Source organism: Macrobrachium rosenbergii, chromosome 15, assembly GCF_040412425.1.
Source record: "Macrobrachium rosenbergii isolate ZJJX-2024 chromosome 15, ASM4041242v1, whole genome shotgun sequence".
Lineage (NCBI taxonomy): Eukaryota > Metazoa > Arthropoda > Malacostraca > Decapoda > Palaemonidae > Macrobrachium > Macrobrachium rosenbergii.
In genome coordinates, this window is record NC_089755.1 from 28,532,778 (window position 1) to 28,549,457 (window position 16,680).

Consider the following 16,680-nt stretch of genomic DNA (forward strand, 5'->3'; position numbering starts at 1 on the left):
ATGAATATCATTCTTAATCTAATCTCTGAAAAATTAATGACAAAATACAAAAGGAATCTAAATGTGTCGATCCTTGAAAATATAAAAAAGTATTAGAATTTATTTCTTGAGGTAGTGAAAATCCTGAAGGTCTTAGAAATTTATGTTATGTTATTTCACACACTTTCCACAGCAATGCCTCATTAAGATATTTGCTGCAGTGTTTCTTTTAGGAATTTCTTATAACAATAAAAATTATTGTTAGTATTATTTCATTCCTCATTTGTTTGTTTTTTACCCTTAAAAAGTATTATGATACCCACATAAAATATAACCGTATTCCTGTTTATATTCTTTCCTTTACATTTCTTATGTTTCTCTTTTCACAATACTACATAAGTGAGGATGAAGAGAAGCAGTAACAATGGAAGAAAAGGTACCTTATGTGTGTTACTAGGCTTGACCTAAACAGAGGTTACCAAAATAATACCTATGGATAGCTACCATATGCAATACTATTAACCTGTAGACATCTACATCACTGTATTTAAAGTTCATATGGGGTATTATTTCACTTAAGACTGATGGAGTTAACAAGCTACAGAGTGCTATTTCACTGAGTTATAAAAGGCTCTTAATATAAGCACATAACATGTAGAGCATGTATATCATTTTTATCAGATAAGCTCCGACTCCTAATGGTTCAGTCCACATAACTTGGGTTTCCTATACAGTATGGATTTGTACCACTGATCTGACCATGTGCAGGCAACCCAATCAAACCCAAATAGTGACATTACAAAAATTCCATAACCCCAATAAAGATCTAAACAAATAAAAAAAGACTGAATGTGAGGTAACTAGAGACCTGAGCACTTAGCAATATCCTCAATTCTAACATCCTTTTTGTTATGATACCTTACTAGCAAAAAAACCATTTCTAGGAGGAACATAAGAAAACAAGAACATTGTTAAAGTTAAGCATTGCTATAATACAATGCTGAAGTAATCCACAATCTTACAAACAAGCAAAGCAAGCAGGTATAATACTCAATGCAATAATCCCATAGCACCACAAAAGGTAACCACTTAATGTGCATTTTATTACACAAGAGACACCATATAAGCACAAGAAAACTCCATCTCAAACACAGCAACAGAAGGATGAATGAAACTGAAATCTTCAAAAATGATTTATCAAATAACTTATTCTTATTCCCTTTAGAGGTGATGCAAAAAACCAAAAACACAACATAAATTGTAGATTTACACAAATGTCTTCAATAAACACTAGAATATCATTAGTCTTGTTCCCATAAAAATTTCATAAAATGCTGTGATCTTCGGTGGTACTATCCTAAGAACTAATGTACCTGTACCATAAATAACAAGACATCCATCCATTACTGCTAACATATTAAGCTTAATCTCTCTAAATTACCATTTTGGCAGCACCAGTGTCCATCAAGCAAGAGATATATGCTCATAATATACCTGATTCAATAATGTAAACTCCATGATGCTCCATGGACCATTCCTTAGACTCCTGTACTTCTTGTATGAAGGCATTAACTTTAAAATGAAGATCAGAAAGAAAGGTATTATTCAAGTACACTGAAAACCACGTAGGTAAAAGAAAGTTAACCAAGACCACAACAATTTAACAAAAGAGGAAAATTGTTTTATAAATATTCAGTGCTCTTTCGGAATGACAAAATTTGTCATAGGTGAACATATTAAATTATAAACACATCAGTTTAAAAGGGCAGGAAGGGGTACCACTAAAGCGTGCCTTACATGATATACTACAGATTATACTGGAGGTTATTTTCAACCGCTGCATTGCTTCCTGCCTTTTACTCCTCATCTGTTTCCTCTGGTCTCTTAAAACTACCTTGCTCCAATTTTTACTTCTCATTTAAGGTGACCCCTATGCATCTAGAAATGCAACTTAGTGGTTAAAAACTAATATAGTACTCTGGATATCTTATTTGTCTTAATAATAATCTTCACTAAAAAGGATGGCCATCAGGATGCCGTAGAGTTTATATTGCATTTCTCAATCTCTTGAATGAGCTTCTTTGTAGCAGCAAGTAAACTATATAACAGATGTCCAAAGTATATTTATTCCGTAATGTTTTGGCAGCTTTCTTTACCATTTACAGAAAGGCAAATGAAGCCATGAGTACAATTAAGTCATATTTCAAATAATAATAATAGCCTCCCATCAAAAATCTAATTCTGTGTAACTCAATGCAAGTATTCATCAATTTGAGGATTATCACAAGACCACCAAAGACTGATTATATACTTCAACATACCATCTAAAATATTGAAATCTAACATACAAACACTGTACATAGGTAAATAATGCTGAAATGTACTTTGTAAATGAGACCCAGTTGACTTGAGCTACACTGCTGCACTTGAAAGTATAAGATTGAGATTATTGGTGTACATTCCTATGAAAAACTTTGGAGGTCTACTGTGGCCCTACTCTGGCCCTTGGAGCTAAAGTTTGAACAAACTTCAATCTAAAGTATATATGGATAGTTTCACATTAATATGACAAATTGTAGCCCTATTATCCTGACACTTAGATTCAACATTATAGTGGGCTCATCTTCACCCTATTAAGTCATGGCTTGAACATGCTTGAATCTTCAATACATAAACTTCACACTTTTTGTTTGTCAAATACTTATAAAGAATACTTTTAAATGACCCAACCCTATTATCATAATTCACATTTATAACCCCTTGGAGAGGGGCATGGTACACAAATTGAGAAAGCCTGAATTTCTTCTGCCTATGAATGCTCTGTGACAAGTTTGATTACAATTCATAGTTGCCAAAAATGTGAAGGTTTAATCCCAGACAAACACAGAGATGACAGCAAATGTTGATAAAAAACAGTTCATGTGCTTTCAGCTCAAGTGAGCTAAAAACTAGTACAAAATGTAAATATGGTCTTATGTTCATGTAGTAATCTTCATGTATTGTTATAACGTATCTATACATAAGCAAAATATTTTGTGAAAAAATAATGTTTTCCAACCTAAAAAATAAAGGTAAATCTACACAAAAAATAGATTCCCATGCCCTTTACTTTTCAACTGCTCTTGTGGAGTCTTCCCCTAGCTGTCAAACTTCTCAAATTTTATCTTGCTCCATTTTTGCATCCCATCCAAAAACAGATTTTTCAGCTAGCCCTGAGACTTGAAATAAACTTGGTGGCTTATCCGACCACTTCATAACAGTAGTATTTAGTGTGTGTTCTTGTATATTAACTTTGGTTCAACTGGTTACTTAAGACACACATTCCCTAACTTTGGTTCAACTTGTGACTTAAGACACACTCCCACACGGCTTGTGCAGCATGTTGCAGGGGCACTTTTCTACCTAACTTTTTCCTCTCTTCCTACAAACTATCCCAGCTACTGTAACTGCCTTGCTCCAACTGACAACTATCATTTCCTTTCAAATCCTGTAAGACAGCATTGTGAGAGGCTTTATAATAATAAAATGGTTATTAGCTATGATAAGCATCTGTGCAATATTTCCCCTTGGCTTTTGTCCAGCAGTGTTGTCAGGCTCTCTGTTTTATTGTTAAATGGACTAGATTTACCAGGAGTTGCTGTTTCATTTGAAATCTTCCACTTTCTACACTTTAGTGTTGAGACTATATAAAAAAGCTGACAGAATGTTATTACACTTTTGGGGCTACTTATGGTGTCACACTAACTAAGATTTTTTGAATGGCAGTCACCTTTCAGTAACTGGAAACACAAACAGATAACAGGAAAAATGGATTTGTTAATCTTCACATTGGGCAGACACTGAAAATATAGTTGTTTTGAGGATTCCAGGTTTTAGTTACTTGTACAAAAAGGCACATAATTATTTACCACTAAAATGCCGATGTCATATTTGTGCTGCTTCACTACCTTGTAGGGAACTGCTGAATTGGTAATCATAAATTTCTAATACACTTATCAGAGAGATTTTCATGTTTTTCCTGCTGTTGTAAAAATGTACCACAATTTCTCCTTGTTAAATATATGAAGTAAATGCTTACAATATAATTAACTAGCACTGATACACTATACTAAATATAATAAAACCTAGCCACCAATACACAAGCTTTCTAAGCTTTGCACATAATAGATACCTTTGAGTCAAAACCAGGTCATCCCTTATGCAACAGCACAACATGACCCACTGAGAAGAGAGGTAAATTGTAAAGTAAATATAACTAAAAAGAAATAAAAAATTCACAGAATGGCCAAAACATATTAAAATTAAAAAGTTACAGCCATAAAAATTTGTGTACTGTAAATATTTTGTAAATATTTTAATAACTGTCATAACTTAAGAGTACATATTTTTAACTGAAGCAATATTCAGGCTTTTTTGGAGACAAAACAAGTAACAGCTAATGTTTATGTTATTTATCATACATTTCATCCATGTACAAATTGCATATTTTCCAATAACACTGTGCATTTTTTATTAAGCACTTGTAAATTTAAGCATTAATTAACCAAATGTTTTTCTAGCAACGCCTAGATGTGGCAAACACCTTTGGCACAAACCTATAACTGCGAAGCTTTACTTAGCTCATAAATAAATATATTTGCATTAGCTTTGAGTTTTCAAAAAAAAGAAAGCTTGTCCATAGCTTGTTTACTTTCCTTTTGCAGGCTATAAATATCTAAAAGACCAACCAGGTCACCAAATAGTTAAAAGATATTGCAAATTTCAGACAATCTGCATTTTTCCTAGATATAGTACAAACCTGAAGTCTTTTATATATATATATATTTTATATATATATATATATATATATATATATATATATATATATATATATATATATATATATATATATATATATATATATTATATATATATATATATATATATATATATATATATATATATATATATATATATATATATATATATATATATATATATATATATATATATATATATATATATATATATATATATATATATATATATATATATATATATATATATATATATATATATTATATGTATATATATATATATATATATATATATATATATATATATATATATATATATATATATATATATATATATATATATATATATATATATATATATATATATATATATATATATATATATATATATATATATATATATATATATATATATATATATATATATATATATATATATATATATATATATATATATATATATATATATATATATATATATATATATATATATATATATATATATATATATATATATATATATATATATATATATATATATATATATATATATATATATATATATATATATATATATATATATATATATATATATATATATATATATATATATATATATATATATATATATATATATATATATATATATATATATATATATATATATATATATATATATATATATATATATATATATATATATATATATATATATATATATATATATATATATATATATATTATATATATATATATATATATATATATATATATATATATATATATATATATATATATATATATATATATATATATATATATATATATATATATATATATATATATATATATATATATATATATATATATATATATATATATATATATATATATATATATATATATATATATATATATATATATATATATATATATATATATATATATATATATATATATATATATATATATATATATATATATATATATATATATATATATATATATATATATATATATATATATATATATATATATATATATATATATATATATATATATATATATATATATATTATATATATATATATATATATATATATATATATATATATATATATATATATATATATATATATATATATATATATATATATATATATATATATGCCTAAGAAAGCAGAAGAGATGGTTACTGAAGTTGATAACAAGGTAGTTAAAACTGGCAGGCAGGTAAGTGATGGGGTTGCTGTAAGAAAAAACTCAATGGGATAGAGAACTTTTCAAGACAATTTTGGTTGAATACAGTGACTCAAATTGCTCCCAGTCATTTACAGGTTAAGGGAAAGATGAAGTTTCCCCTTACCTGTTGCCAGTGAAAACAAGCCAATGAAAACCATATAACTGGAGTTCCTTAACAAGAAAGAGAGGTTGAGGCCCTTGGTAAAGAAAAGGGACAATACCCTATGGCTTCTTCTTAGTGGAATGGACAGAGAAAAGATGAGCAGAGCTGTATCCTTCTTCACTTCTTGAATATCAAAAGATAATCCAGTGGTCAAGTGTGTTGTTCATCTTTCAGACACCATATGGGAATGAAGAGTGAGCGACTGGTAAGAAACCATAATCCTTCATAGAAAAAAGGAAATCCGAACTCTTTAAAGAAGGCAACCAATCATATGGAGGTTACCTAAATCCATCAAGCAGCATTGTGAAAGTAGATCTTCCAAACTAATGCAAACTGAGATCAGGTTGGGAATGGGAAGCAGGAGGGGAAGTCAGTTTCCTACTACCCATGAAACCCTGTACTTTTGGAGCACCAGATTCTGGTTCCAGAATAATGCAAGGAGCTCTCTTGTCCCAACAACTGGATGGTACTGTTATGGACCAACTGGAAAACAAGTGCCTCAATCAAAGTGATTAACCTGAGAGGGGTAGTGTCCATTCAAAGGACAGAGCAGTGACAAGACAGTTCAAGGGGCTGGTAACACAACCTTAAGGTAGGTAAAGAACTGGCTGGCTTGAGGAACAATTGAGGGGGAAAAGTTTATCAACTAAGCTGTTTCTGCAGGCAGTGTCTGGGTCCCTTAAACAACTTAGATTAAGAGACATTTCTCCATACTCTTTCCCAGGGGCAGTAGCAGGCATCATGAAAGACATACAATATAGGATGGAAGGTAAAGGTTTGATGTAAGGATATGGCAAGCCAACAGCAGCCCTGCATGTGTTGAGTATATCAAAGCAGAGGCTACATAGAATCTACAATATTCAAGATTGCTCATTGTAGGCATGCCATTCACTCTTGGAAATTGAATCCTAGTCTAAAAGCGTTGCTTCACTGTTTTCACTTGGTTCTGTTACCTGCTCAGCCAGTGAGATCAATACAATGGAAAGTGAGCTCAGAGAAATACTAACCCTGTAAAACTAGTGGAAGACAAGTTGCCAAGCCCAGGAGGATAATGGCATCTCTTGGCTAATCATCAATTCTTCACCAACAGATGACCCTTTATTTCTTAACATCACCATCATGATGACAATGGACACAGTGTTGTCTTCCAACCACAAGGACCTGCCAGTTTTGGACTTAAGGATCCATTTCTATTTACAGAGGAAATGGTCAGGTATTTTGCCTTCAATGATGAGATATTTGGGAGTGCTGACCATACTCTTAGATCCTGGTTCAAGGTGTCATTCTATGGAAGCTAATATCCTATTCACCTGGTTTTCCAGTCTACAAAACACAGTTCTAAAAGCAGTCTTTGAATGTCCCAGATGCTGCAGACTACTGATGAAGATACAGAAAAGTTCCAGAAAGGCCATCAATCAATAAACTGCTTCCCTTTTGTACACTTTGAGGGGAACACTGAAAGCTAAGCAGGCAAGGGAGGACAAACATTTTATATATTAATGATGGGTTTGCACTGAAAACATCTTTTATGCAAATCTGATATGCTTCATTTCAAACCAATCATTCATATTTATATCCAATCCAAATGACAATCACATAGGAATGAGAGCTGCCATACACCAACAGACCATTGAGTGGTACTTGAAGTAGCCCATAAGATGGGTTCCTGGTCAAGAACATTTCAAGGATGCTGATGACTCATAAAATATAACAGGACAGCTTATCCGAAAAGGGCTCCTAGAAAGTAAAAGGATATAAGCTTCCCACAAACAGGGAGACATGGTAACTCATGATCAAGAACTTCTTCACCTCCTACAAAACCATAAAAGAATGGTAAGTAAAGGTTAAGAGGAAGAGGATGAATAATTTTTTAAAACCCTATTCACCAATGGAAGATCACAGGTTATGAAAACATCAATTGGAAAATAATCTAGCACCTTCTAATATTTATAAGAGCACATTAAATGTTTTTAGCTCACTTAAGTCCAATAAATGAAAGCAATTGGGTGATATCTCCTGGAACACTGTGGCAAAGCAGCAGTATTTGGCAATTTCAAGGAATACTACTCCTTAAATGTGCTCTAATGGACAGGTATTTTCCATTCAGTCACTAAAGCCTTATATACAAGCTCAAAATGTCAATACAAAACATCATGGAATAAATGACAGTGTGAACAAACAAGATATACCAGTTACATCTGAGCAGCATGAGTGGAAACACAAGAATACTTGAGTGTTTGGCTGCTGAACACATAAACAAGAATCTCTGATTATCATTGCTAAAGCCTTTTGGTTATGACATATTTACATGATTCATGATGAATTTATTATAAGATTATCTAAAGATAATGCATAACTACATCACCAGAGTATCTCATGTTGGACTGCATACAGTGCACAGCTGTGTCAATGGAGCACCGTATAAATGTTAAAAATACTGCAATTTAAAACTAGATATTTGTATGTCAAGTCTTGAGATATGACATGCTTCATATAATACTGCTTGATAATATATTTCAAGTTAAAAGAGGGCATAATCTTTATATTTGAATATTAAAATTCTAAATAAAATTCTAAATAACAAGCAGTCATAACTTTCAATTGACGACTTTCAATTGAAACAAAGTGACAATGAAAAGTAAGTACTACAAAGTTGCAAAGGCATTAAATTCAGTAATTTCTAGTACCTGGAAGAGAAACACTATCCAAATTCCAAAAACAATGATACCTGAATGAACAAGCTTAAAAGAAGTGACACAATGAAAAATTAGAGGTTTGAATGTCTGTATTAGTACCACAACAATAAACATTAAAAATGACAATGTTAAATATCCCATTCCCTGAAACTTATAAATACTATGCTCCATTCAACAAAAATAATTACTCACCTTTAGACCTGAAAGAAAAGAAAATCCATTAAAGACACTACACAATGTAAGAAACACAATTCCACATACCTCATTCTGATCTCTTCCATCTCCTTGACAAGAGCTGTGTTTTTTAGCTCAAGGGCAGTATTAGTCTCTGTTGCTTTCTTGAGCTTCTGAATCTCTTCCTCCAGCTTCAACTTGTCAGCTTCCATGGTATTTTTTTCTTCTTGTAGAGAAGATACTTCCTTTTTTATCTCGCTGCACTGTCCTTCAAGTATTTTACATTTTTCTGCTGCTTCAGTTTCAAGCCTTTTTACTTCATCAGCAAGTTTCTGCTTTTCTTCTTCAGATGATGCCAAGGCTGCTTTCAATTTACCACTCTCCTCTTCAACCTGCTTTTTATTTTCAAGTACTTTATCTAGACCCGCCTTATCTGAAGAGAGTACAGTCAATTCTTCATTTAACTTTTTAAGGTCCTGAGTTAACTTACTGTTCATCTCCTGAAGCTCATTCATCTTGGAGAGTTCTACATTTAATCTCTTAGTATCCTCCTCCATTTTCAATCTTTCCTTATCAGAGTCCTGAATTTTAGAATTCAAACTGGCAATCTCTTCTTCAAGTTTGCTCTTGACTTTTAATTCCTCTTCTAAATTTGACACACTTGTTGAAAGTAAAGTTTTCTCTTCATTGAACTTCTTTAAATCATCAGTTAGATTTGCATTAACCTGCTGTAATTCATTCATCCTAACTAGCTCAGTCTCAAGCTTTGTCAAACTTTCCTGCAGTTTTCTCTTCTCTTCCTCTTCTTTTTGGAGGTTTGATTCTAATTTACATTTTTCTTCCTCTAGCTGAGTCTTGAGTTTCCCTTCTGCCTCAATATTCAACGAAAGCTGAGCTTTTGCTTGACCAGCATTTTCCAATTCAGAGGTCAATCTCACAACATCCTCCTGCAGCTGCTTCATCTTTGACATTTCACCATCTAACTTCTTCACTTCCTCATTCAGTTTCAATTTTTCTTCTTCTGAAGCCTTTAACGTTGATGTCAACTTTTTATTTTCCTCTTCAACCTGACCTCTGGCTTTTAATTCTTTCTCTAAGGTTTCCAGCTTTGAGGACAGTGAGGTCTTATCACCTTCCAGTTTATCTATGTCATTCATAAGCCTTGTATTCGTTTCCTGTAACTGAGTCATCTTTGTCAACTCTAACTCCAGCTTCTGGATGTCACCACCCAATCTAGCCTTCTCTTCCTCAGATTTTTTCAAGCCTTGTACTTCTCCTTCTAAAATGGATTTTTCTTTCAATAACTTACTGTTCTCAGCTTCCAAGCTTTCTGTCTTGTTCTTGAATGCTTCCTCTAATTTCATCTTTTCTTCAGATACTTTTGTACAGTCATCCTCTAATTCCTTTATCTTTTTCCCTTTCTCCTCTAATAGTTTGTCTTTCTCTTTGACTAGATTAGTTTTCTCATCTTCTACAGACTGAAAGAATGAAACAAATTCATGTTTTAAAAGTTCTAAATGAAACTGTCCAACATAAATCCAGAGAATTAGGATATAATCATGGTAATCATATCAGTCAGATTATGGTTTGGAATACAATAATAAAAACACCAGCAAAATACTGAACATGCAAAAATGTTAAAGGAAAACCAACAGAATTTCACATTCAAAACCCCAACACAAGGGACTCCACTAAAGCTGGATGACTCTTTCACTTTTAAAATCCTGTTTTGCCCATCAAAACCAACAATTTCATATTCAGAGCTTATATATGGTTGTGGTGGCATCCATAAAAGTAACAGGTTCTCACATCAATTGTACTGTACATTCTCCTCAATGACCAGCAAACAAAAACTGCCTAAAAATTACTGTACTAATCAATTAAACTGATTAACTTCCTTCTACGCAATCATAAACTAGTTCCTCAGTACAATAACTATACAAGAAATCCTTTCTGGTAAAACTAAAGGTTATATTTGGAAGGCTACTCTCAAATTTGCACTCTTTGGCAGAGAATCAAAAGTGTCTCCTTTGCTTAAACCAGGTGATTGCGTAACTCACAGTTCGAAGGCAAAAGGCAACTCTTTTGGAAAATGTGTTTGACTTCAAGCAGGGCAAACTGACTCTTTAAACTTCATTCCTATTTTCCTTTACCTAAATTAAGAATCTTCTACTTATCCTTCACATTTATGGTGTAAATATAAATGAATTTTTGGTTTTTGCTTTTTAGGCGACTGCTGTTAACTTAGGACCTAAGATGGCCATTATTTTTCCTAAGTTAGGTAGAAAGTTTACTTGTTACACAGGTTGAAGAATTGGTAATGTTACTCCAATACTTAACTGCAGAAGTGGTAGCTCAAGCCAGGCTAATCTAAAAGTGTCAGTAAAATGTCTGAATGAACATGCTGAAAGTAATCATTTGTCCCCTGCTTTGCAGTTTTGCTTTTGCAAAGTCCATGGTGCTTGTGATATATACTTCTCTCCAGTATGGCCCTGAAAATCCTAAATTGTGGTCATGAAGTCTGTATGACTGGTATGAACTTGTGTTTTTAACCATGTTAATAATGAGGCCCTTCCCTACAATGTACAATTGGAGCTACATGAGACTTTATTAGCATTATGATAGAATCTTTAAATAATATATTGTAAAGCAAAATTGTTAATAAACACTGTGGAGTCTATATGAATGTTTTTGGCACAGTACTATTTATATTGCAGGTCTGACTTGAGCTAGAAAACAACAGTGTTACTGATGCAGATGATGCTACTCTATTCACATCTATCCTTCCTAATTATATAGCCATTTGGTTGTTGAATCTCTTAACTCCTATTTAGATATGAGGGATGATGATGAAGCCTAATAAAACTAAAAATACGACTGTTAGTAGGTCTAGTACACTGGACAACCCTCCCAAGGATCTTGCCATTAAAAATGTTTCTTTCACTACAAGCCCTCATTTAAAATTTGAGGAGTCTTTCTTGACTGGAAATTCACTTTTAAGGATCAGATCTGGTGTAGCATTCTTCATCTACCAAAAAAAGGAACATATCGAGAGCCTTTCATGATTTTTGGAGGCCTTTCTATCCTGATTAAAATCTTTTATTCAATTACTGTAGCAAGTTTTGAGTATTTATTTTCCCCAATTTGGTCTTCACAGCAGTTGACTCGCATCTTGAATTGTTGGACGAAAACTTCAAAGAGCGTTATTGAATTTCTTATTCATGATCATAGAATTAATCTTTAGAAATGTCATTAAATTAGCTCTCTGAACAAGCTTTATCAAATTTTTCATAATCCTTTCATGCCTATAATATCCCCATATCATATCAATGTTAAGATACAATTAATTTAAGCATCCCCTTATCCATCAATTACTACAACTACCATCATCAAACTCTGACAAAACCATAAGCACTATATACTGGTTTTTCACGAGAAATGTTGATTTAAAATTATATCTGAATCTTACTTTGCAACCTTCTTTCATCTTGGCCAGTTCTTCTTCTAATCTTCGTTTCTCTTCCTTCATGCTACTTTTCTCTTCCTCTGAGGCAGCTAAGCTTCCCTGGAGTATATCTAATCGTGCTCTTTCTCCTTCACTGTTTGGTGAGAAATATGGTTGCATTTTTAAAAAGAGGTTACAGACAACCCTCACAAAAGAAGAGCAACACAGGATAAGAAAACATTTACCAAATTACCTGCCTTATTAAACAAAAGTAACATCCTTAACATGTACACGAAATATAATTAGAAATGTTAAAGTGGATAAATGTTTTATTATCTACATGAAATAAAAAAGCACAATATTAAATCTTTAACATTTAGTGATGCAATTTTTGGTCCCATACACGGTACAATATATCACAGTACGAGTAGCTTGGGGACAAAATAAGGAAGGCATAAGAATGTAACATCCAGAATGACATTCCTAAAACACAATGGGACCTCTCAAGTCAAATTATCAGATGAAAAAGGTACATTACAGCACCAACAAGCAAAGCTATATCTTACAGTGTCTTCTGAATTTCAGCCATTGCTGCTTGGTCAACCTGTACTTGTGCCAGCTGCTTTTGGAGATCATCCCGATGATGGTGTGATGCACTTATTAGGTGTTCCACTTCCTTCTTCATGTCAGCAACCTTTCATGAAAATATATGAAGTCAATAAAATGTCCAATTCTTAGTAATACCTGAAATAAATAGAAATGGTTAATAAAACAGTATAATGTAAAAGAATTCATACCATAAGCAAGCCTGTAACTCTGTATAACTATATCCAAGGTAACTCAGACCCTGTGTTTGATGTAGTAAGGGTGCAGAAGTTAATTCCAAAGTTTACAGAAGCTCCAGATGAGTTTTTTTAGCACTTTGAAAAAGTGGCTTTAGGTATGGGATGGCCAGAGGATAAATGGTCAGTCTTGTTACAGAGTGTTCTCACTGGTAAAGGAAGAAGTGCCTTTTTAGCCTTATCAGCTGATCACTGTAAAGAGTATGATGTACAGAAACACAATGTGTTACAAGTTTACCAAATAACCCCTGAATATTACAATGCAAGATTCAGATCTTTGAGAAAGGATGACAAGATAACTTTCTTGGATTATGCCTATAAAGTAAGATGATGTTTCAGATGATGGTTAGAGGCTGCTAAAGTTAAAACTATGGAAGAACTTGAGGAGTTAGTAGTCCTAAAGCAATATCTTAGAGGAATTCTTGAACACACAAGACCTAATTTAAGAGAGAGAGAGAGAGGTTAAGAAACTTAACAAAGCTGCCACATTGAAGGAAGATTATAATATAATCAGTAGCAGAAAGAATTATAATGTCAAGTACCAGAACCAACAACTCACAGGTTATATGTCGCAATCAAAATTTAGGAACATTGATGTACGAAACTCTTCTAGTGGCTATGCCAGTACAAAGCCAGAATATACGCCTCAGCAATCGAATGATAAACCCTCATCCTCAAGTTTCTCAAGACAGATACAGAAGACTAATGTTGTCTGCTACAAATGTGGAAGAGTAGGACACCATAGTCAAGATTGTTATAAGATGCAGCAGCAGACCAAGCCAGTTGGACAAGTGGTAAAAGGTAAACAGGTGAAGCAAGTGTTCCCCACACTGAACACTGAGACTAGACAAGCAGAGTGTGTAGCAACCAGTGGCAATGTAACCTCAAGCAGTGAGTGGTTGAGCAGTGCAGAGGCTTTTAAGCCATATATCTGTGAAGGCATGCTGACAACTCCCTCCTTGAGTGTGCAGGTACCAGTCAAGATATTACATGATACAGAGAGCAACCATAGTGTGCTAGTTCGTTGTGCTCACCCACAGTTGGAGAAGAATCTCACCAGAGATTCAGTTATTTTGAAGGGTATAGGAGGAGAGGAAGTAACTCCTATATGCCGCTTGCATCTGTCCTGTGAATTGGTGACAGGAAGTATTGATTTTGCTGTAAAGGACTCACTAGCTGTTGAAGGTGTACATGTTTTACTGGGTAATGAAGTTGGTGGTGTACCCTTTGTTACTTGTCCTATAGTGACAGACAAACCATTGAGGATTAGTCCTATGGTAGAGTTAGAGAAGAAAAACCCCCACCTGTTTCCAAGTTGTGTAACTACCAGGAGTATGAGGAGAACTACGTTTGCAAGTGAAGAAACTGAGTTACCTGTACCAGAAGGATCTTTGAGCTTAGAAGAACTATTCCAGGAAAGTGAAGGTTTCCCTAGTGTTAGTAATGAAGAGAGTATCCAAGAAGCAGAGGATCCAGTTGTTATTGAAGAGACTTAGCGTAGTCAAAGTGTTCCTGAAGATAGTAGTGAAACTACAGTAGCAGAGTTAGCAGATATTGAGAGTTCAACCCTTGAAGTTGGTCAAGTGACTAGAGAAAAGCTAACAGAACTGCAGAGGAAGGATTGTTTGTTGATCAAGAAGAGATGCAACAAACTCCTACCTGTTATCTAAAGGAAGGACTGCTAATGAGGAAGCATTGACCTGCAGATATATCAGGAAATGCTGAATGGGGGGAATATCATCAAATTTTGATTCCATATCCATTGAGGAAGCAAGCGGTAGCAGTAGCACATGAGTCTGGACATATGGGAATCAAGAAGACTGCTGAGAAGGTTATGAAGTATTTTTTCTGGCCTGGACTTCACAAGAATGTTAGCAAATTTTGCAGAGAGTGTCACACATGCCAGATAGCTGGAAAACCGAATGAAACTATTCAGAAAGCCCCTCTACAACCCTAGAAGTTAGAGGAGAACCTTTTAGCAAAGTGATTATAGATGTGGTTGGACCGCTTCCAAAAACGAAGAAAGGAAATGAATATCTGTTTACATTAATGTGTCCAGTAACAAGGTATCCTAAGGCGATTCCTGTAAGAAGTATAAGTGCAAAGGTAATTGCTAAGAAGTTGGTGGAGTTTTTCTCTAAGTTTGGAATACCAGAAATTGTGCGAAGCGATAGAGGAACAAACTTTACTTCAAAATTATTCCAGGATGTGATGAACTTGTTAGGAGTGAAACAACAGTTATCAACTGCCTACCATCCAGAGACTCAGGGAGCCTTGGAAAGGTTCCACCAGACTTTGGAAAGTATATTAACAAAGTACTCTAATGAATCAGGAAGGGAATGGGATGCTGGTTTACCCTTGATGTTATCTGAAGTTAGGAATGCTTACCAAGAAAGTATGGGATGTTCACCAAATGAAATGATTTTTGGTCGAGATGTGAGAGGTCCATTGAAGATTCTTGCAGAGAATTGGGAAGAAAATCAAGAGGAAGTCCAAGGAGAATATGTGAAGAACTTGAGGAAAAGGTTAAGAGAAATTAGAAAATTCTCTTTAGAAAATTTGAAAATAAGTCAAGAAAAAATGAAAAGGAAATATGATGCTAAGACTAAGCTAAGAAATTTTAGTGTTGGACAGCAAGTTCTAGTGTTCTTACCAGTGAAAAGATTTCCCCTTACAAATACGTTTCAAGGCCCTTATAGGATAACAGAGAAGTTAAGTGATCGAACTTATGTAACTGAAACATCAGGGAGAAGGAAACAACAAAGGAAGATGCATGTGAACCTTTTGAAACCTTACTTCTCAGAGACTAGAACTGAAAGTGTCAGTAACCCAAACAACTTCATCTACAGAGGATGATGATGACTACAAATTGGGAGCTGAAAACAAGATGAACAAGATGTACCTAGGTGTACCAACTTGACAAACCTGAGATAAAGATCAGAGAAGATGGAAAACCTTTTAAACAAAGAGCTTACTGCACATCACCTTTTTATCAAGATGTTTTGAAAAAAGAAATTGAATATTTATTGCGGCATGGATTAGCAAAACCCAGTTTAAGTCATTACAGTTCTCCTTGTGTGTTAGTGAAGAAACCAGATGATTCATTTAGGATGTCCACTGATTATAGGAAACTGAATTCCACCAGTGTGGCCGACAATTATCCCTTGCCTCTTAATGATCAATTACTTGATAATATTGGGCAAGCCAAGTTTGCTTCCAAGATAGTCTTGTTGAAAGGATATTATCAAATTCCATTAGATGAGGATGCTAAGTTGCTGTCAGCTTTCATTATTCCTTTTGGACTCTATCAATATGTAACCATACTGTGTATCAGAGAGAGAGA

The 16,680-nt window shown here is 33.3% G+C and overlaps 1 protein-coding gene across 17 annotated transcripts in view; it reads right to left on the reverse strand.

The window, feature by feature from the left end:
- Nucleotides 1-16,680, reverse strand: part of LOC136846484 (CAP-Gly domain-containing linker protein 1-like) — a 228,030-nt gene that overhangs the window by 28,313 nt on the left and 183,037 nt on the right. For 16 of the 17 annotated variants that reach the window (XM_067117303.1, XM_067117307.1, XM_067117305.1 and 13 more), the window contains 3 exons: nucleotides 13,062-13,189; nucleotides 12,520-12,649; nucleotides 9,138-10,528 (listed from right to left, as the gene is read on the reverse strand). In XM_067117303.1, the coding sequence (XP_066973404.1) occupies nucleotides 9,138-10,528; nucleotides 12,520-12,649; nucleotides 13,062-13,189 (1,649 nt within the window). Of the gene's footprint in view, nucleotides 1-1,473; nucleotides 1,552-9,137; nucleotides 10,529-12,519; nucleotides 12,650-13,061; nucleotides 13,190-16,680 lie in introns of all 17 variants that reach the window. The other variant, XR_010855409.1, reaches the window with a different exon arrangement.